The sequence below is a fragment of the Typopeltis vanoorti genome, chromosome 12 (assembly GCF_054136105.1).
Source record: "Typopeltis vanoorti isolate ZY-2024b chromosome 12, IOZ_Tvanoo_1.0, whole genome shotgun sequence".
Taxonomy (NCBI): Eukaryota; Metazoa; Arthropoda; class Arachnida; order Uropygi; family Thelyphonidae; genus Typopeltis; species Typopeltis vanoorti.
The window spans coordinates 106,672,606-106,694,520 of NC_143560.1; the positions used below are offsets into that span (position 1 = coordinate 106,672,606).

The window sequence follows — 21,915 nt, forward strand, 5'->3', positions numbered from 1 at the left end:
ATTTTTATCCTTAAATTTGTCTTATTATAAACCAACGTAGAATTGTTAATCAGTATTGATAATTATTAATATCTGCTATTATATTTGATTACTGACATAAAGGTATCATGATCATCAAGAAAGCCTAACCACCCTGAAAACTAATTATCTATATAAAAAAACAAGCTATTTTTCTAGATAATTAGTATTGCTGAGCACACTGGAATTATTTGTGTACATAAAAAAATAATAATACAAATGGGATGAGAAAGAAAATAAAAGGAAGAATGAAAATACCAAGTCAACCTATTTAATGCAAGGGAGAGAACATAATCTCGTGTTAACTATCAGTTTCGCCAGTATACGCTGGTGGATACTGCGTATATAGCTCGCTTACTACTGACTTTTGTAAATCTCCAGCACTGAGTTAGTTGATCTCAGGTTGTGGTTTTGGAGTTGCTTTTCTTTAGAGGTGAAAGCAATTTCAAAATCTGTTTTTCCCCTCACAGCATACAAAGGTCTTCAAACACATTTCTGTCGCATTGCGTTCACTTTAGCATGCAGTAAGAACTTTGTAAATAGTAATTCATACTGTTTCCACTATAAACGGATTAATGTATTGATTGACAATTGAAATAATGATAAATAATGACGAAGAAAGAAAGCGCACCACCTTATTTGTTTCGCTGTTCACGAGCACACTAATAGCGTGATATGGAATTTTTTAAATATTTTTCTAGGAGCTGTCCCTCTATGTTGCAACTCTGTGTCACGATTTGGATCATCGAGGTAAAAACAACCAGTTTCTTGTGAACTCTGCTTCTCCGCTGGCAGCAATCTATTCCACATCTACACTAGAACATCACCATTTCAACCAGACTGTGTCTATATTACAGGTAATCCGTTCATTTCAATATTCAAGGATTATTACACTTTCTTCACATTTTCATTCTTTTTTAATTAATCAGTTCTCGCTGCAGATGCATAGTACTAAAATATCCTTCATTTCGTTATTTTTTTCTGGCAGTACGCATGGCAGTGAAAAGTAGAATCTATGGTTGTATGTACAGTATTATATGTACATACATTCTGTGCCATCAAATAAATTATCTTATTATATGGTGATATAAGAAAAGAATTAATAAATCTAACGAAAATATACGTTAATAAAATTCTAATAAATCAAATACTTCATCAGAAGCTGCTTTGCGCATTTATATGATAATATAATTGAACTCATACTGCTCATCTGCAAGTCCAATTTGCCTAATAAGACTACCGTACTGCATTTTTTCTTGTCGTGCAGCTCCGTATTCGCAGTCAATGAGGATTTCCCTTCGACTGGAAAGAAATCTGGGTCCGAATCCCGACCAGGAAGCGAAAAATATTTATGTGGACTTCCTTACTGAAGCTGAGTCAATCGGTCTTGGATAAAAGATTCTACTCCCACAAAACAAACTGGGAAGCACACGTTATATTTCATCTTAATATATCGTATGCATTGAGTTATAAATGTTGTTTAATTACTTATAAGTGCGCGTTTATTTTAATGTATTTCATGCCTATTTACAGTGTTATTTGCAGTTTCAAACTGCTTTCAGTGTTAAATATTTCTTCAATCGTTTGCATGTTTCTGAGTTATCCTCACATTCACGGGGGAGCAGCAAAAGTTTTAACAGGTTTGCTTCACCCAATCTTTTTCTTTCTTTCTCTCAAAGGTTTCGCGTGTGTTATTTTTGTTTCTAGCTCAAGTAAATTACACAGTAGCGAACAAATTAATCCGAAGAAGCCGAATTTTTATCAAGTTTTTAGTTTTGATTTCGTTTTAGTTCACAATAATTTTGTTTTTGGTTTAGTTTTATTATTTTCGGTTTTGGTTTTAGTTCACTATTTTGATTGAGTACTGCATGTTTTAACTGTCTGTACGATGTTTATCAATAGTGTTGAGTGTTTTTAATAGTGTAAATAAGCTGACATTCCTACGAATGTCAACTTTTGTGTAGCTATAAAACGGATACATCTCCAAGAAAGCGTTCAGAAATATTTACTCTTTCTCAGCACATATCCTTGACTAAAAGATAAATTGCCAATGAGTGTGGTGTTGGTTTGGATACTGGTAATGCGATTTTAAAGAGATTTAGAGAGACAGGTACCTTTTCTCCTGACGGAAAGGGAAAATTTGGGCGAAAAAGGAAAACTACACTCACTCAAGATCGTTTACTAGTTAGGAAAAGCAAAAGGAATCCAAGATTGTCTGGTGTCGAGTTAAATAGAGACTTGGCAGCTAGTGGGATTAATGTTTCTGACATGACAGTCTGTCGAAGATTGTTGAAAGCAGAAAGAACTGCCCACAGACCAAAAAAGAAACAACTGTTGACGAAAGCTATGCAGAAAAAGAGGCTCCGGTGGGCTATATATTTCTCTGTTGAGAAGTGGAAGAAAATCATTCTCAGATGAGAGCCATTTCTTTGTCCAAATAGAGCGAGTAACCTATGTTCGCAAATCAGCGGCTGAGAAGACTTCTCCCGCCCACTTTCAACAAGCTCCAAAACACTCAGTGTTCTAAAAAAATGTTCTGGGTTGTTTTACACATGACGGTCCTGGATCACTTGTGCCTGTCGACGGTATGATGAAAAGTGACCAATATATAAAAATACTGGAGAAAAGAGTGGTCTCACAGATCCAGAAAGACAAACTCCAAAAGTTCCTCAAAATCCAATTGCTTCAAGTGGTCCGGTAACTCTCCTACATTAACCCAATAAAAAATTTGTTATCGTCCATAATGAAAAGAGACTTGGAAAATTAAATAGTGATACAAAGAATCCATTATAAAAGTATGGTTTCGAGATGCAGAAATAAGAAAAATGTGTTCAGAGTCCACGCGCCTAAACAAATTAATGAACTTATTAGGAACAGAGGAGCAGATCCCAAATAAATCATTAGGTAAAGTTGGAGTTTAATTTTTATTTATTTTCTTGCGAAATTAAAATTTTTCTTTAAAATGTGAGTGTTTAGATTAATTTGTTCGCTACTATAGTCATTCGCTATTGGAGGTGACTGGGCCAAGTATCCTTTATTATGACTGCGGATGCATGCGTTCATAGGACAGTTTGCTTGTTTCCATCCAGTGCCAGCTCTTTATAAATCATAGCAGAACATAATACACTAGGATTAAACACATTTTTTTTATTAAAGTGTTTTAAAAATTAGACAGCTTAGTGATTCACAAACATTTCCTTTCACAAACTTAAATACACCGTTTGCACGCCTCTGGCTGCAAGTACACAGATCAGACACTCTTCTACGTAGACTTTTAACTAATTCTCCATTAAAATAGCAATTAATTCACTCAATGAAGCAATGTTCTCACCCTCGAACAGCATTCTAACTCAAAAGTGCTTTGTCTTTCTCCTCTGTAATGGGCAGTTTCGCATTTGAACTCCCGTTTTTTTTAAACCTTCGCACAATCTGGGAGTTTTGAATGCCCATATAACATTTGGTGTTAATTTTTTCGGGCACTACGACGAACCGTCGTAATTCAAACCAGTGAGAGTATCTTCAATATATAATCACTTTTAACCGATGGGCCACAAATTCTGGTAAACAATGTTCTCTGGTTGTTTTTATATCAAAACAGGCATGTTAATATGATACATGTAACTGTCCAGAGGTTTCCAATGTTCCACGTTCCATCATGGTGAGCTCTGCACACATCACGAATCGAATTCGAGCATTGCTTGAGAACGATGTCTGGCTTCTATGTAACAGTTCTTCCATGGAATACGAGGCTAATGGAGTTTAGTATTAAATACTCTAGAACAAACCTCCTACTGTTATGCATGTCCTTAACCCTTTGCGAAGTGAATTCATTTAAGCATGACAGGAGAAATAAACAATCATTTTAGCACCCTTATTTCCGTCAGTTTATGTGATATGCCTGACTACTTTTTAATTTATTTTCTACTATCCCATTTTTATATTCTCGTTACGAGTACTTCAGCCACAGTCATTGTGTCGCAATAGCAAGAACTGACTGACAATTAATACGGCAGCTTGTGATAACAACTTGCCGGAAATCGGATAACTGTTAACCAATACTATTTTCCAGTGATTTACGCCTGAGTAGCGCAGTCGGAAGAATGTTGGATGTCGCAAGGACCTAAGTTCGAATATCTCGGAAAACAAGAACTTTCATAAAAGACTTTTGAAGTGAAAGTGAATTAGCTGGTCTTATACAGAAGTGGCAAGATGCTTCCTCTCGGAAGCTCAGGTTTTTCAGCAAATCGGCATGAGAATATACACAGTTAACATATATAACATAGTGACAAAATAGCAAATCCAGTATAGTACAACTACATTCATTTTAGCAGGCATTCTTGTCTTGCTGCCATGTCAGCGGCATGCTGCATTTAAGAAAGAAGAGGTGTCTCTAAATAATTCTAACAACATATACTGCATATGAAACAGAAACTTCCTGATTATCTGAATGGGATTTAGTCGCGCAATTTATGAGATTACATTTCTAAAGTAGATTTTTAGTTTTATCAAAAGTAACACTAGCTCATCTCTATCACTTTTGCTAAGAATACGCTATATATATACTAGCTATCTGTTAACGAGAAATATTAAATTTAAAAAATAGTAATTCTTGGTATATCACTTAATCTTAGTCATTTTTGTAGACCTTAAGTTTGGTATTCTTATTTGAATTAAGTATTTCCACCTTTAGAGCACTTAGATATATGAGCCGATTCTGGTACGTAGTTAACTCGCTGATTAAAACAAGCTACTAAGCGCAAACTACAAATCTCTTTTCCTGAATAAATTTCAAAATAAAATACCATCCTTAATTCTAAATCATTTTAGTTACATTTTCACTTCATTTGTAGGAATCATTAATCTCTGGTCTCAGAAAGGAAAGCGGCCCGACTTGAATGAGATTTAGTGGTGCAATTTATGAGATTACATTTCTAAAGTAGATTTTTAGTTTTTCTTATGAAAGTCAGCGATAATTTAAAGTGTTACTTTTTACCTCCCAGAAGTGGTAGCCAATTCCTTCTCTTTCCTATGGATAAGAGAAGGAATCGCCACTTCATGATCTTTATAGATTCCTCTGTTCTTATTAGCATTAGGATCTCGGTATATATAGTAATGTTCTAAACGATTATGTTTTACGTTATTTGTAGTATGCTTTTTTATATTCTGTTTTTATGTGCGATGTGATGGAAAATATTTAACTACTTCACAATATTTGTAATTTTTACTAACAGAGGTATATTTTTAGTTAATGTTTACCTAGATCAAGTTATCTGAACAAGCGTTGAGATCAACGTTATCAAATCATTAATGATATGTCATGAGAATGATGAAATTAATAAATAAATTATATATACACTACTAACAATAATTGTCAGGACACTTCAGCAAAATTTACAATTGATACCAGCAGGCAAATCCTAATATCGGGTTTGCCTGTTGGTATCACCTCCTAGCTTTGATCACTTCCTGCACCCTTTGAGGGAGGCTTTCCACCAATGCTCGGCAGACATAAGATGAAATTTGTCTCCATTCCTCCATCAAAGTAGTACTGAGTTCAGCCACAGATCGAGGACGTGCTGCTCTGGACCTCACTCGCCACTCCAGTTCATCTCACAGATGTTCGATGGGGTTGAGGTCAGGACTCTGTGCAGGCCAGGACAGTTGTTTAACACCCATCTCTTCATACCATCCATAACAGCTGCAGCTTTGTGGCATGAGACGACAATGTCGTCTCGATAGTAACACAGGTCTATTCCATAAAAACTCCAAGTGTAGGCAGCACTTGGTTAGCCAGAATACCAAGGTACTGAGCTGCCTTCATGAAACCCCAGAAAACGACCAGTGGTCCCACTCTAAACCAGTTGAATGCAACCCACACCATTACTCCTCCAACACCAAACTTTACTGTAGGTACAACACAGTGGTAACAAGCGTTCATTAGGCTGCCTCCACAACCTGCCATCAGACAGGAAACAGGTGAATCTTGATTCATCGCTCCAGAGTATCGCTTTCCAGTGGCCAATTGTCCAGATCTTTGCACAAGGCCAGACGCATCACCTTCTTCGTTGTTGGGATGTTCAGCTTGTGTGCACTGCTCTTCTGTGGAAATCCAGTAAACGGAGTTTTCTTTTCGTACAGTATTAATGCTCACCTTGGTGTTACTGGCGTTCAGGAACACATCACGAATGGTTTGTGCCAATTGTAGCCGGTTTTTGCGTGCCACCCGTTTTAACACCCTCCTGTCACTATCAGTCATTTTTGGCAGCCGCACTGGGAGTTTTCCTCTGCACTGGTGATGCCAGAAGGTCTCCATTTGTTTATCACATTGTCAACCATTCATTTTGGATGCTCCAGTTGAGCGGCAATGGGTCGTGTGAACATGCCACCAATGTGGCAGCCGACGATGACACCTTTCTCGCAATCACTAAGTTCACATTGTGTTGCCATACCACCTGTATGGCAAACTGCTACGATGAAATATTGCTCATTACTATCTATACATCGATTTTGATGTTATTAACAAACTTGGAATGTTCCATAACTTCGAATAACAGAGGTGTCCAGACAATTATTGGTAGCAGTGTACATAAGTTCTGATTATTTTATTTATTATTTGTTTAATTTTTTGCAGCAAAATGGACACAATATTTTAAAGAATTTGTCATCAAATGAATACAAACAAGTAAGTTTAATATTCTATTTTCTTTTGTTATTTTTTTAAATAAAAAACTCGTTTTTTAATAAAAACATGCCTATGCAGCCATTATTGGAGTGAGCAATTAATATTACGTTTGATACATCCTACGTGATTTCCGAGTTGTGGAAGTGAAATTTGTGGACAAGCATAATAATCGCCTACACTAGCTATATAATTTTCAAAGTAACGTAAATTATGCAAAAGTTCAAACTTCGTGTATCATTAAAGAAGTGAAGTCTCAACGTTCACAGTTAAAAATAAGTTCAACAAATTACCGTACATAATTGTGCATATGTTATAAATTTGATTAAATTAGTACTAAACTACATATTCCAAATTAAAAATAATGAAAAATTTAAACTGAAATGTACATTACTGCCAAGGAACCGAAAGTGCCACTGACTTGGTTAGCAGTATGGGTGCCACTTCTGACAAGTTCAAGATCAAGAGAAGATAAGGAATCATGACGTGATTGGTTGTTAAGATGATGACGTCATTGTGTGCGTGACGTCATGAGTTTGGAATGTTAGGAATTTTTCTGGGGACCATCTGTGTGTGTGACGCCATGTTGTTTGTGTTGTTCGCGTATGGAATTATGGGTGATGTTAGAGATAAAGATTCGTGTCGTGATTGGTGGGGCATTTTGAACAAGATCAAGATAAGATAAGGAATCGAGTCGTGAATGTTTGTTATTATCAGATGTAGATAAGTGTCGTCATTTGTTAGTTGTATATAAGTGACGTTATTGTTTTGAATGGAAAAGGGAGATATATTAGTGGATAAGGATTCGTGTCGTGATTTAGTGGGCCACTTCTGACAAGATCAAGATAATATAAGGAATTGTTTGTTGTTTTCAGATGAAGATAAGTGACGTAATTTGTTAGTTGTAAATAAGTGACGTTATTGTTTTGAATGGAAAAGGAAGATATTAGTGGATAAGGATTAGTGTCGTGATTGGTGGGATACTATGAACGAAATAGGGGTAGGTTGAATGGGGGACGCAACGTCAGTGTCTTGGATGTGTATTGTTATGAGTTCTAGATAAGTATATGGTTTGCGTATAGCATTATGGGTGATGGTAAGTGATAAGATAAATTTTGGAATGTTTGGAATTTTGCTGAGCCTCCCTTCTGTCAGGGACATCACGTGGTGTGTTGGGTTCGCATTTAGCATCGTGGGTGATATTTAGAGATAACCAATCATGACGTTATGTGTTTGGAAATTTCTGGGGAACATATGTCTCTCTGTGATATCACATGGTGTTTTGGTTTGCCTATGGAATTGTGGGCGATGTTTTTGGGATAAGATATCTTGGAATTTTCCCAGGGTGACACACATCCGTCATTATCGTCAAGTTTTGTCTCTGGATGTCTATAGATGGCAGTACTAATTTTCCAATACAGCTTGGGGGATCTTTCCTGTTAAAGGTGAGAATTCATAGAGTAGTGTCGTGATGGCGGCAGTGATTAGGCTTTTATGAATAATTTAATTATATGCTGTTGCCCCTCAAACACACACACACACATTAGACATGAAAAGTCACTAATATATCCAATTTCAAACAGTGTGGGAAAATAATTCACACACAGTTTATTTATTTATTTTATTCAGTTATTCTGGTTATAATGTAGTTAACTGAATTTTAAAAGTAAAATAGAAAATAACCAATCATTTGAAAAAAAAAGAACCATATCAAAAAATAAATAAATCCGCACTGAGAGATGGGAAATTACCGATCGCTGGCGATATATTAGTCAGGAAGACACAGTTTGAGTTTACACTCACCATCTTGGGAATAAAAACATAGTATGACCCAATGCGAAGTAGTTAACGGTGTACCAAACAGACAGAAAATCTAAGGGAACAAAAGTCAAATAGCTTTTCAGGCTCTTACAGAAATTTCATTCTTTCAAGCTTGTGTTTTTCTGTGTTGTGCTGTGGATAAAAATTCAACTATGTTGGGATATCTATTTGCATTAAGAAGAGTCATTATGGAAAGACTAAGTAAATTTAAATTATCATTAGAATTTCTAGACATACAAAAAGTTATTGTATGCCTTTAAGTGTCCGTTTATTTTTAATTTATTTTTTAAAATGCCGTTTGGTTTTTCTCTTCACAGTAAACTAAAAAAAAAACACCAATACCCAAACATTTGTAAACAAGATAACGTTAATTCGAAAAAAGAGGTTGTCATATGCCAATAATCTTTTAGTGATGTCACCTCCAACTGATAGTGATAACTTCAGAGCAAAAAAGAAAAAAATAGTGTGTGTTTGAGGGACACCAGCATATAATTAAATTATTCATAAAAGCCTAATCACTGCCGCCATCACGACACTACTCTATGAATTCTCACCTTTAACAGGAAAGATACCCCAAACTGTATTGGAAAATTAGTACTGCCATCTATAGAAATCCAAAGACAAAACTTCACGATAATGACGGATGTGTGTCACCCTGGGAAAATTCCAAGATATCTTATCCCAAAAACATCGCCCACAATTCCATAGGCAAACCAAAACACCATGTGATATCACAGAGAGACATATGTTCCCCAGAAATTTCCAAACACATAACGTCATGATTGGTTATCTCTAAATATCACCCACGATGCTAAACGCGAACCCAACACACCACGTGATGTCCCTGACAGAAGGGAGGCCCAGCAAAATTCCAAACATTCCAAAATTTATCTTATCACTTACCATCACCCATAATGCTATACGCAAACCATATACTTATCTAGAACTCATAACAATACACATCCAAGACACTGACGTTGCGTCCCCCATTCAACCTACCCCTATTTCGTTCATAGTATCCCACCAATCACGACACTAATCCTTATCCACTAATATCTTCCTTTTCCATTCAAAACAATAACGTCACTTATTTACAACTAACAAATTACGTCACTTATCTTCATCTGAAAACAACAAACAATTCCTTATATTATCTTGATCTTGTCAGAAGTGGCCCACTAAATCACGACACGAATCCTTATCCACTAATATATCTCCCTTTTCCATTCAAAATAATAACGTCACTTATATACAACTAACAAATGACGACACTTATCTACATCTGATAATAACAAACATTCACGACACGATTCCTTATCTTATCTTGATCTTGTTCAAAATGCCCCACCAATCACGACACGAATCTTTATCTCTAACATCACCCATAATTCCATACGCGAACAAAACAAACAACATGACGTCCCACACACAGATGGTCCCCAGAAAAATTCCTAACATTCCAAACTCATGACGTCATAATCTCAACAACCAATCACATCACGATTCCTTATCTTATCGTGATCTTGTCAGAAGTGGCACCCATACTACTTTGGTTCTTCAAGCCTTGCAATGGAAAAGCCTCGAAAGAAAAGAAAGATGGCAATGTACTGCCGTTGCATATGAATAGTAGCAACATGTGCGTATCAAACTATAGACTGGTACACATTTCTTCAGGTAGTTATGAAAAATTAGTCAGGGCAAGTTAATATATCAGTATGTATAAAAATGCACAGAAGAGGGTATGATTATTTATGAAGGTTAACATGAATATTTTAAACGGCAGTCTCTAGTTTCCGCAATGAGGTCAGACTTTACAATAAAGTAACAAAACTGTTCGAGAAGGAATATGTATACTCATACACTGTGATCTTATGAAATAACAGCAAATCATTCGACATGCTGTTATTTAAGTTGATATATTAAGAAAAGGATTAGAAAAGATTACTAGATTGCGTTGGCTATCTTTAATTTAAAAAAGAAAAAAAAGTTAATTTTGGAGGAAGCAGCAACAAGAAAGGTTTAAAGGGAGTTTCATACAGTTCGGTACTGGGAACATTGCCATTTCAACCTTTATGTCATCTGCAGACTGATAATCAGCTGTTTGCAGATGATGAAAAGCTAGTAAGATTAATTATCAGGAATGGTACTAATATAAAAACTGGTATCCAAAAGCTAAGGACGGACAATATGTATGAAAACCTATGTATGAAAACATTTTCATGGCTACAGCCATATGTGGACATAAATTTATTGCCAGCATACTAATAAATACTAACAATATTGCAAAAAAGCCTGTTTAGCTCAGTGGATGTGGCGTTTGCACACCACGGCGCTTGGCCACGAAGGAAGACTTGGTTTCGAGTCTAGTCGGCGACTAGAGGAAATTTTTCCAAGCCTTTTTTCGACCGGTTCCCGAGTTAGTCGATCTCTGGCACGGGCAAGCGGGTTTTTCCTCCCGGAAACTCGGGTTTTTCGTCCCGTAAACTCAAGGAAATCGACTGTAGAACCCACATTATTTTCAGACATTAAATATATTGTGTTAGGGACCAGGAGATGGCGGCACATTTGAGCCGTCTCTCTTCACTGTGTACCGCTTAATTAGTGATAGCCTTGGGCCATGTCTCTGATTGGTACCAGTGGAGATTGAATTGCCCACTCAGTCTCCAAAAGTTAGATAGGGCTAAATGGCCTCACCTACTCCCCGTATACGGGAATAAAAAGGCGTTAGCTGATTTTTTTTCTGATAAATTTCATACAAATTAAATTGCAATACGTTTTTGGTAAAATTTACAAATTTCCTAAGGACATAGTTAAGGAATTAATGTACAGTGCTTACAGAAAACAATGCGGAGAGACATTTCAGTATGGAATATGTCCATCCCAAACTGCGATGCAGCTCTCACAACCAGGGCAGGCGTTACCATTTAGGCAAACTAGGCAACTGCCTAGAGCGCAAACCCTGAAGGGGCACAAAACTTCAAGCTATGCTTTATTCATACTTTACTAAAATATCAAAATTAAATAGTGATATATGATTTAGTTACTATTTAACTCTTGGTTCTCTTTTGTTCCTTACCCTAAATGATTTGAACTTATATTTAAAATTCAGTTAAGATAAATATTTTAAAACGTTAACATTTTAAAATATTAAATTTCGGTATTTTATAACTTTTTTTTGTAAATGAATTATAACAGAGAATTTTAAAATTAATTAGAAAATTTTATATTTAAAATTTCATTTTAAAAAATATCCAACTTGTGAAAAATGGGGGGGGGGGGCACTTGTAAACTTGGCCTAGGGCGCAAAATAACCTGGAATCGACAGTGCTCACAACCAGTCATACCATGTTTAGCACCCAGTGATTCAGGAGTTCTTGAGGCAAACCGGCCCACTCCTCCTTCAGAGCAAGGATAAGGCCTTGTTTGTTTTTGAAAGGGGAATTTCGAGCAGCAATGCGTCTCGTATTGCGTCTCAAATGTGTTCTATGGGATTGAAATTTGGGGAGCGTGCTGGCCATTCGATTCGATTAATATCCAAGGTCTCCAGAAATATCTCCACTGCTCGTGTGCGATGTGGTGTGGCATTGTCATCCATAAAAATCAATTCTTCACCTACAGCACCACAGAACAATCGAGCATGACGTTGAAGAACTTCCTTGCAATAAATCGTTCACTAGTCAAAGTCCTTTTACCAACACTTGTAGCTCGTTGCGTCCATTAAGCATAATACCTCTCCACACCATGATCCCACCATAGCCCTGCCTTTCCCTTTCAAGAACATTCTCGCGACGGAAAGACTAAATCGACTCATCTGCAAAGAGGCACATTAATCCATTGGTGTCTTGTCCAATTTTTATGGATGCAACACTATTGAAAACGTGCTCTACGATGAGCAATGGATAATGGGACAAAGATTTAGGCCTTCGGGCGTATAGGTCCACTTATCGCAGATGTCTTGTCACAGTTTGTCGAGATATCCGCGTACCTGTGTTGAATGGAGCCGACTTGCAAACTAATCTGCAGTGGTTCATCAATTACATTTTGCTGTTATAACTAAAAACCTGTCTTCATGATTCGTGGTAAAGCGAGGGCAACCTCCTAGCAAACGTCTGGAACACATTACATTGGTTTGAAATGCGGCCCAGAGACTGGATACAACACAGACGTTTTGTCAAGGGTACATTAGTCTTGACAAAATGTGAGATGAAATCAACACAATGTGAGATTTCAAACTCTCTAGCAATATCAGTAATTCTGCAGCCTTCAAGCTTTCCAATGATTCTTCCCTATGCGAAACCATCTAGATGATGTCGTTGAGACATTACAAGACATCCAAGTTTACAAGTTTATTCCTTCACGAAAAGAGCTTCCTTCAAACAAGATTCTCTTAGCACTGCTTCACATTTTGACTTTTATCCTGTTGAGTGCTGCTGAGTCCCCCCCCCCCCTTGCGCGCGATTCGAAAATTTCATGTGTACTGGCTTTCTACTCAAAATCGTCAATTATACAAAGTGCTACAAGCTGATTCGTCTGAATTTGCGGTTGTAATCTTCAGAAATACTGTTCGTCTTTAGGTTTTGGACACCAGTATAGTAACTCTACAGCAGAAGGTGAATAAGCTCAAAAGTAGGTATCCACCAATGGGGGGGGGGGGGAATTATACTGGAAGAAGTATCCACTTCTTCCAGTATAATTAGGTTGAGTGTGGCTTATGCAACCCGCGCTACAAAATTCTTGTCAATCTGACCATATGATTTTAATTTTTATTGAGTTTTAAGAGTGCATAGCGCAACAGCGCTCGCCTTAATTGATCTCAGTGGCGCACCTCTGGGTGCGCCACTGAGATCAATTTCTTTTCTTGAAATTAAGATTGAGATCAATTTCTCAAATGAGATCAATTTCTTTTCTTTGGGGGGGAAGGGCCCCCCCAAAGAAAAAGGAAAATAAAACACCAGAAAATTTTCCAAAAATCTTTTCCTAATTAAAATTATCATTTTTTATTTATTTATGTTGTGTCATGTCTTCTATTTCTATACTACTTATGAATTAGCGATCATTGCAGATGCTCAGTCAAAAGTTGTATGTGATGCATAGTGTGCATTCTTAAATCGTCTACTCAACTCGCCCCCCCCCCCCCCAGATTAAATCCTGAGTGCGCTATTGTTTGATATAATAATAACTTTGGATACTTTAATTTATCAATTAATATAATTTTAAATATGGAAAGCATAAAGATCAAATGAACAATAGCTATGCTTCACACGCGCCGTTTATGTGAGAAGCACAAAGGGTTTATGCTTCGTGATAATCTTAGATTATCATTGGCAAATACTTGAGTGAGATACGGATAATTTGAATCTTGATACGATTTTTAAATACAGCCACATGATACTCACAGAAATCGGAAAAAGTAATCACTTCGGAAATTATAACTTTTCCGGATTGAACCAAAGAAAGGCTGAAATAACTCGTTTTACTTATTTATACATGAGTTCCCACCTCCTTCGACTATAATCATACAATCCGCAAAAGCTCAGTATGAAACATCCAGGGTTCCAGAGCAAAAACCCTTCTCCCTCAGTATGAGACTGGATTCGAAACCAGGTTTTTCCAACCAAAAAGCATTGTTGATACTGACTGAACTACGGAAACTTCTACCTGATGGTGGACGGAATGACTGAAAATTGTGACATACTTTTTCCAAAGTTTTACTAACATTGCTAAACAAATATCAACGTTCAATGACTCTAAAAAATAAATAAATAAAAGTGAAATTTCCACTCAGGTGCTAAAGCCATGAAAGTATCGCTTCTAATAATCTGCCGAGTGATGAAAACTTCTATTTCAAAGGGGTCATACACCTATAGTAAATTAGTACTATGAGTGGGCTAAAGGTTAGATAAACTCAGAAATACTGTTCAGTAGACTAAACACTGAGCTTCTTTCAAAACACCCTAAAGTCATTAGTGAACATCCCTGCTCACAGTGAAATTCGAATCCTTAGCCTGTTGGCTAGAGAGCTGAGCCTTACTCACTTTGCCAAACACTGCTCCCTGTTGGCCAAGTAGGCAAGGCTCTTATTATTATTATTAAATGGATAGCTCCACGGAGTCCAAGACTCACTGCAGGCTACCCACTGACTATTATTCACAATACACATATCCTACCACTCGTATCTCATGCAATGTATGAAAATAATCACTGTGAGAGGCTAAAATACCATTATTCAGACAATACCTATGCCCCTACTTAAAGTGATTCACCAACCAACAAAGCAATGGCAACAATCTCAGTCAATCCATTCCACTCACTCATCACCCTCATAGCAAAAAATCTAAACCTTACCAAATACACTTTTAGTCAACCTCCAAAACATATAAAAAATTTTCTTTGTCATCGAATTTATAAAACTCATTTAATAGTTTATCCCATCCCCTCTCTCTTCAAGTCTATCAACCAATTTTTGTATGCCACAAATCTCCAACCTATCTTTATAAAGAATTCCAAAGACCAAAAATCATCTTGATCATCTGCCTCTGAATCCTCTAAACCAGCGTTCTTCAACCTTTTTACATCTACGGACCGGGGAAAATAGGAGAAATATTTGAAATATTTCGCGGACCAGCTGATGGCTAAGACAGAAACATAAACCAATGTAGATAGTATTTTATTTATTAAATCCAATGTTATAAAATTACAATTTTTAGCTAGTGCGACATCTGCTGCTGCTTAGAGGTTAGAAAATTTGATATACGTGGCTGGAGCGTTGTTTCTGAGAGACGATGCGTTGCAATAACATCCATTCGATTTCTCTGTTTGGTTTTTATTACTGACATGGCTGAAAAAGTCTTTTCACACAAATATCAAGTCGAAAAAACGACCAACAATTTGATAGCTTTATAACTCAGAGAGGGATATTCTTTTTCGAGTGATATCTAAAATTGAGACGATGATTGCATTTTATGTCTGGACACCAGAGTGACATCAGAAGACAACTCGATCAGCTTTTCTTTTTCACGAGGATCAAGTGCGCATGATTTTATTTCTTCCAAGAAGGGATTATTAATGCAGAGGTTATCTTTACGAAGATCCTCATTTTCAGGGAAATAATTATTAAAGCTTTCAGTTAATGCCCTTAAATGTTGACTTATTATATTGATCATGACTTTCTTGTTGACATCAGAAGCAATCAAAAATTCTCCCAAAAGTGGAAACATTTCTATATCTTCCTCTTGTACATGACTATCCCAAAGAGCCAGCTTCTTTTTGAACGCATCCATTTTATTTCTGTGTAAAAATATACCCTGAAGAGAGATATTAAGTTCGTTAAGAAGGCTAAATATGTCCGCCATAGGCGCAAGCTTAGCCATCCATTCCTCATTCAACAAAGGCTCTACTAGATTTTTTTGCTCTCGCAGAAACTGCTTTACTTCTTCCCCAGTTCGAAAAGGCATGCAAGAACCCTTCCTCTCGATAACCATCTCACTTCTGCATGGAGGAGGAGATGTTGGTGGTGGTGGTGTGGGTCCATACTCTCACACAGTGTCGTGAACAGCCTGGAGTTCATAGCTCGACAACAAATTTCATTAATGATCTTCATCGCGTCATTCATCACAGTGTTTAGTTCAGTAGAAAGCTTCTTTGCAGCTAGGTGCTCCTGGTGGATCATACAGTGAGTGGACAAAACTTCTGGGTGTGCGACTTCCTTTCTTTTCGCAACTACTCCTGAGCGACGTCCAGTCATGCTCGCAGCACCATCCGTACACACTCTGATGCATTTGCTCCAGTCTAAGCCCTGTGCTTGAAAATACCTGTCAAGAGCATTAAATATATCTGAACTAGTGGTCCGTCCAGGTAAGTCAAAGCAACAAAGAAGTTCTTCCCTTAAGTCTTCATCTTCACTATACCTCATGAAGCAAAGTAGGATAACATGGTTACTCACGTCAGTTCATTCGTCAAGTTGAATCGCCCCATATCAATAGTTCTCTGAATGGTGGTGTCCGAAAGCAATATAGCCTGCAGTTTTTTAGTGGCTTGAGGACCCAAAATTTCTTGTACAACAACTAAGATGCAAGGTTTTGCTAACTCCTCACCAATAGTAAATGGTTTTTTTGTTTTAGCTATTCGAAGAGCAACTAAATAAGATGCTCGAAGCAGCGACTTGTCACTAGTTGTCATCATTTTCATTTCACTTTTCTGACTTTTCATCTGGTCATGTAATCTTTGAAAAAAGTCCAGTGGCTTATCAATAAAATCTCTATGCTTTGAATGCAAATGACGAGCAAGTTTGGAAAGTTTCAGAGTGTCATTTGACAGAATTTCGGAACATACTACACACAAAGGCCGTGGCGATAGTTCACTGCCAGGGGCTACAATGAAACCAAGCTTTAAATAGTCCTTGTCGAAACTGCTAACAAAGTTTCATTTTCTTTTTTTTGGTTTGTATTGCACATTCCGAAGTATCAACGTATTTCTTTTTCTTTGTTTCTTCTGAACTTGAAGCACTAGTACTTGGCATACTTTCGGTACCATCACTACTTTTCTCCTGAATATTGTCCTTGCCTCCACTAAAGGAGGTTAAAAGGTTTTGCTGTTTGACTTTTTTTGTCTCCATTTTGTAGGCTTTCAAATTTTACGAAAGAAATAACTTGTTTTCCGAAATACCATAACACAATATTAGAAAACAATATGGACGAGCGTGATAAAATAAGAATTTTTGCAACATGTCGTCGACAGGCGAGCTGATGCAATACTGGCATTCGACAGCCGCGCATTTCGGATATACCATGTCCCTTGCAGTTGCAAACTGTCCTACTATGGCCAAACAGGCAGGGCAGCCAATATCAGAATATCTGAACACAAGGACTATACCTGGTTTTACCAATACAGCCACTCAGGACTTGCCGACCTTGCTTTGGACACCCACCACAGGCTTGAAGAAGGCCACTCTATTACACTGCAGCAAATGCAAATATGAAAGACTATTCCTCAAGTCTGCCTCAGCCATGAAAAATTTCCCAAACCTCAATGAATTTTGGTACATGAGACTGCCCCAAATTTGGGAAGCATATATTCTAAGATCGTCACCGCAAGAGCTAGGTGATGTTTAGGACTCTAGGCTCAATTTCTGTTACCTCATTTACCCAGTGTTAGTGCCTGCTGGAACATATTGGTTTTTGTGATTCCTGATGATGTCAATGTAGCATTGCGAATTATAGGAAAGTTTTAATTAAAGTCTTTTATAATTAATATTTTAGTATACGTTGTTATTTCCTGAAAAATTAATAGTCAGAAATCAACATATAAGCCTTTCTACAAGAATGAAATATTCTCTTTATGAATTGCTCATTTAATATCTCAACTATATCCTCTGCAGTGGTTAACATTCTACCCTTTTCATCAATGAATATCATCCTTCCACAATCATTATTAATCTTATTATTATTCAAGATGGCCAATGGAATTAAGAGACTAAGAGTCCATTCTTCATACAAAAAACAAAAAAAAGAAAAAAGCTACTTCTCACTTCCTTGCTCAAATTTCAGATATGGCAGCTTTTCTCTTCCTTTCATTTCATCACATGAAAAAAAAAAAAAATTCCCAGTATCTGTCCAATAAACACTCCTGAAATGTTTCAGTTATATCACCTGTTTTGTCTTTTTTTTGTTTTGTTTTGTCCATAAAACTCAGCAGAATTCATGCCTTTTGTCTATCTTCATTACCAGTGTTTTCCACAGATAGCATGTCTATTAGCCACCTTTGTATACTTTCTAAAGTTTCTTCATCCCTTTCAAATGCTGGCTAGGGCCAAGTGGTTGGCAAATCTGTTCTCCAACCAAGAGATTGTGGGTTTGAATCCTGCTGTCAGCAGAGATGTTTGCGATTATTTTCAGGTAGGAGATGAATTTCATCACCTAGTGTGAGACAGTACTGCTTACTGGAGGCCTGAAGTAGCTTGAAAAAGTTCCATGTTTCATCTGTTGAGAAGGGTTTCCAGACTATATAATAAATAAATACAAATATATATATATAAAATTAATTTTTAAAAAAATTAATTAAAAAATAGAAAAAATCTTTATCTCACTCATGATACTAATGTATTATAGGTATGCAAAAATCTTTTGGTTTGGAAGTCAATGGGAGTAAAAAAAAATTCTGCCAACCAAATCCAAATGCAGTAATTCAGATGTGGTCTGATCAAGACTTTATGCAAGGGAACCACAGTCCTTTTATCTCTGCTGGGCAATGTCCTCATTAATCCTCTGAGCTGTTTTCACCTTTGCATTATATAAACTGCAAATTTCTATCCACTACCAATAACACAAAATACCCTTCTCTCCACCTCTTCCTCCAGTACTCTTTTGCCAACAGAGTATGCCATCTCTTATCTATCATAATCGTCTTTGGTGCTACAACGCATCACTGGGTCCTAGCCTCCTGAAGAAGATTCTGCTACTTATCTCAGTCAAAGCTATTTTCCAGTTTTGGATTCCCAGATTCCTGCCATCACTGCTCCACTGACTGACTGGTCTTGGCATTCATACTTCTCTGTGCCCTTTTGGTTATGCAAGAAACACCTTGATTATGCTACTGTCCTCTATTCTAATAACATATGTATCTATCTATCTCATCATCAATTTTATACACCACACAACATCATTCTAGATCCCTGAAAAAGTAGCCAGAACTCTGTTATGGTACCTTCTCCATAATTTACCATCTCAGATGTGTCCATAAGCTTCCCATGTATGGATCTTAAATTTCTCCCCTCAAAACGCTTGTTGCTTTAATATAAAAGGCAACCAGATTAACAAAAACAAGAGTGCCTGGTAGGAAATCCATGCTGACCCTAATAAATAACATTATCCCATATGCCCACTTCTGTATATGACCTCTTACTAATTTCTCCTAATCTTTCCAACAACAGAAGAAATACAAATTAGCTTATAGTTTTCTACCACCATGCTTATGCAATAGCACTATCTTATCCTCCTTCTTCCTTACGGAACTCTTCCATTTGGAAAACTTTCATTAAATAGCTAGTCCAGTGGTATTAACAGTTGCTTAGCTCATTCCCTTAAGATGTGGCTAAATCTCATTCAGCCCTCTAGAGAAAAATTAGTAAAAACTCCACTCAAAATGAACATGTACAATGTTCATTTTCAGCGGAGGTTCAAGATTAGAATATCTAACCTCGGACTGAGGTTAGATATTCTAGTCCATCCATGATATTTATGTACTATAAGTTTAGAACTTCATATGGGTGGAATTATTATCAAAAAAAAAAAGAAGCTTGATTAATGTTTGGATTGCTGATAAGAATAGTATGCAAGGTGAAAATAAAAGGAAGAAAAACTGCATGATAAATGAAAAATATTACCAACAATGATCATGACTATAGCAATATAACAAATTTCACTTTTTTTGTAGGTTCTTGGAAATGTTAAACATTGCATCCTTGCAACTGACCTTGCAGTGTTTTTTCCAAATAGAGCTAAATTAAAAAAAATAGTAGATGACGATGCATTTGACTGGGACAATTCTGACCACAGGTAGGTGAAAAATTGTAAAAAAAATCCATGTTGGTAATAAATATTAGTTGATTAAATTCAAGATTTTAAGATACGGCTGTTCAGTGCTAAAGCATTTATACTTGAAGTACGGACTGATAATTTTAATATTAGTAATATTATCACAGTTAATAACACTGCAATCATTCCAGGTTACTCTTACAAGCTATCTGTATGACTTCGTGTGACCTCTGTGCAAGCAGTAAGCCTTGGGAACAACAAGTAGAAACTGTTAAAGTAATATTTGAGGAATTTTATGATCAAGTAGGCATCTTAAATTAAGCATAATGATTTTTTACAATATATTATTATTTTTGCATATTTATTTTCTGTGAATCATAACATGATATTCAATGCAGTCAACAAAAATACTTTTACCCACAAATACTCTATAACAAATGCTATTTTACTTTACATTTTGAAAACAAAGACCGAGTTATAAATCAATAATTAAAAGTATGAGGGTGGTCTGAAAACAAGTAGTTTGTTTTATACTGCTGTCTGAAGCAAAAGTGTTGTCTGTATCCCTTGAAATGGATAAAATTGAGTATCGTGCAGTTATAAAATTCTTTGTAAAAGAAGGTTTAACACCAAAAGAAATTCATTCGAAATCCATAAAAGCTTATGGGCACTCTTCTCCTTTGTTTTTGACAATTAAGAAATGGACTGCTGAGTTCAAATGTGGCCGTACCAGCCTTGAAGATGATCCACGTGAAGGACATCCAAAAAGTGTAACAACACCAGAAATCATTGATCAAGTACATGATATGGTATTGGATGTCCGGCGAGTCAAAGTGCATGAAATTACTGAGACTATAGGCATTTCAAAAGAATGTGGAGGATATATTTTGCACGAAGAATTGCAAATGAAAAAGCTTTGTGCAAGATGGGTGCCGTGTTTGCTCACAGCACATCAAAAACGCACTCGACTCACATGAAAATCTCTGAATAGTGCTTGGAGCGTTTTAATAAGAATAAAACTGATTTTGTGTGTGAATCCAAGTCTCATCCATACTAATAAATAGAATGGATGAGACTTGGATTCACCATTACACACCAGAATCAAAACAGCAGTCAAAACAGTGGACAGAAGCCGGTTGTTCAGCACCAAAGAAGACGAAGCTGGTTCTATCAGCAAGAAAGGTCATTGCATTGGCGTTTTGGAATGATAAAGGCATTTTGTTTATTAATTATCTAGAAAAGGGTAAAACAATAACTGGGGAATATTATTCCGATCTTTTAACCAGACTAGACGAAAAAATTTGTAAGAAAAGACTAGGTTTGCAGAAGAAAAAATCATCTTTCATGAGGACAATGCACCTGCCCACAAAGGTGTTTTGGCAATGGGAAAATTAAGGGATCTGCACTCTGAATTGTTGGAACATCCACTCTATTCTCCAGATTTGGCACTCTCTCAGTTCCATCTCTTCCCAAAACTAAAACTCTTCCTCACTGGTCAGCATTTTCCTTCGAATCAAGCGGTGATGTAGAGGGGTATTTTGCAGTTCTTACTGAGAACCACTACAGGGATGGGATAATGGCACTGGAGCATCACTGGAATAAATGTATTAGTCTTAAGGGAGATTATGTTGAAAAATAAAAATAATTTTATAATTATAAATTCCTTTTTTCATTGTTAGGCCAAGAACTTTTCAAACCATCCTCATATTTAAGCAATTCAGATTTTTAATTGACATTCAACTCATGGAAGGGTGAAAATGTAAAAGTATTCTGGTACTGTAGGAAGAGCAAGGATCAAAACCCTCTTTGAAAACAAGACAGAAAGAAATGTAGTGTCTAGGTAGTGTGCATCACCTAGGGTTTTTT

The 21,915-nt window shown here is 36.6% G+C and overlaps 1 protein-coding gene across 1 annotated transcript in view; it reads left to right on the forward strand.

Annotated features, from left to right (window-relative positions):
• The window catches only part of LOC150101111 (putative 3',5'-cyclic phosphodiesterase pde-5), a 250,271-nt gene that overhangs the window by 192,895 nt on the left and 35,461 nt on the right, over window positions 1–21,915 (forward strand). Inside the window, exons 23-26 of the mRNA XM_090401842.1 lie at window positions 720–875; window positions 6,650–6,700; window positions 19,949–20,070; window positions 20,241–20,352. Of these exons, the coding sequence (XP_090257968.1) occupies window positions 720–875; window positions 6,650–6,700; window positions 19,949–20,070; window positions 20,241–20,352 (441 nt within the window). The remainder of the gene's footprint in view (window positions 1–719; window positions 876–6,649; window positions 6,701–19,948; window positions 20,071–20,240; window positions 20,353–21,915) is intronic.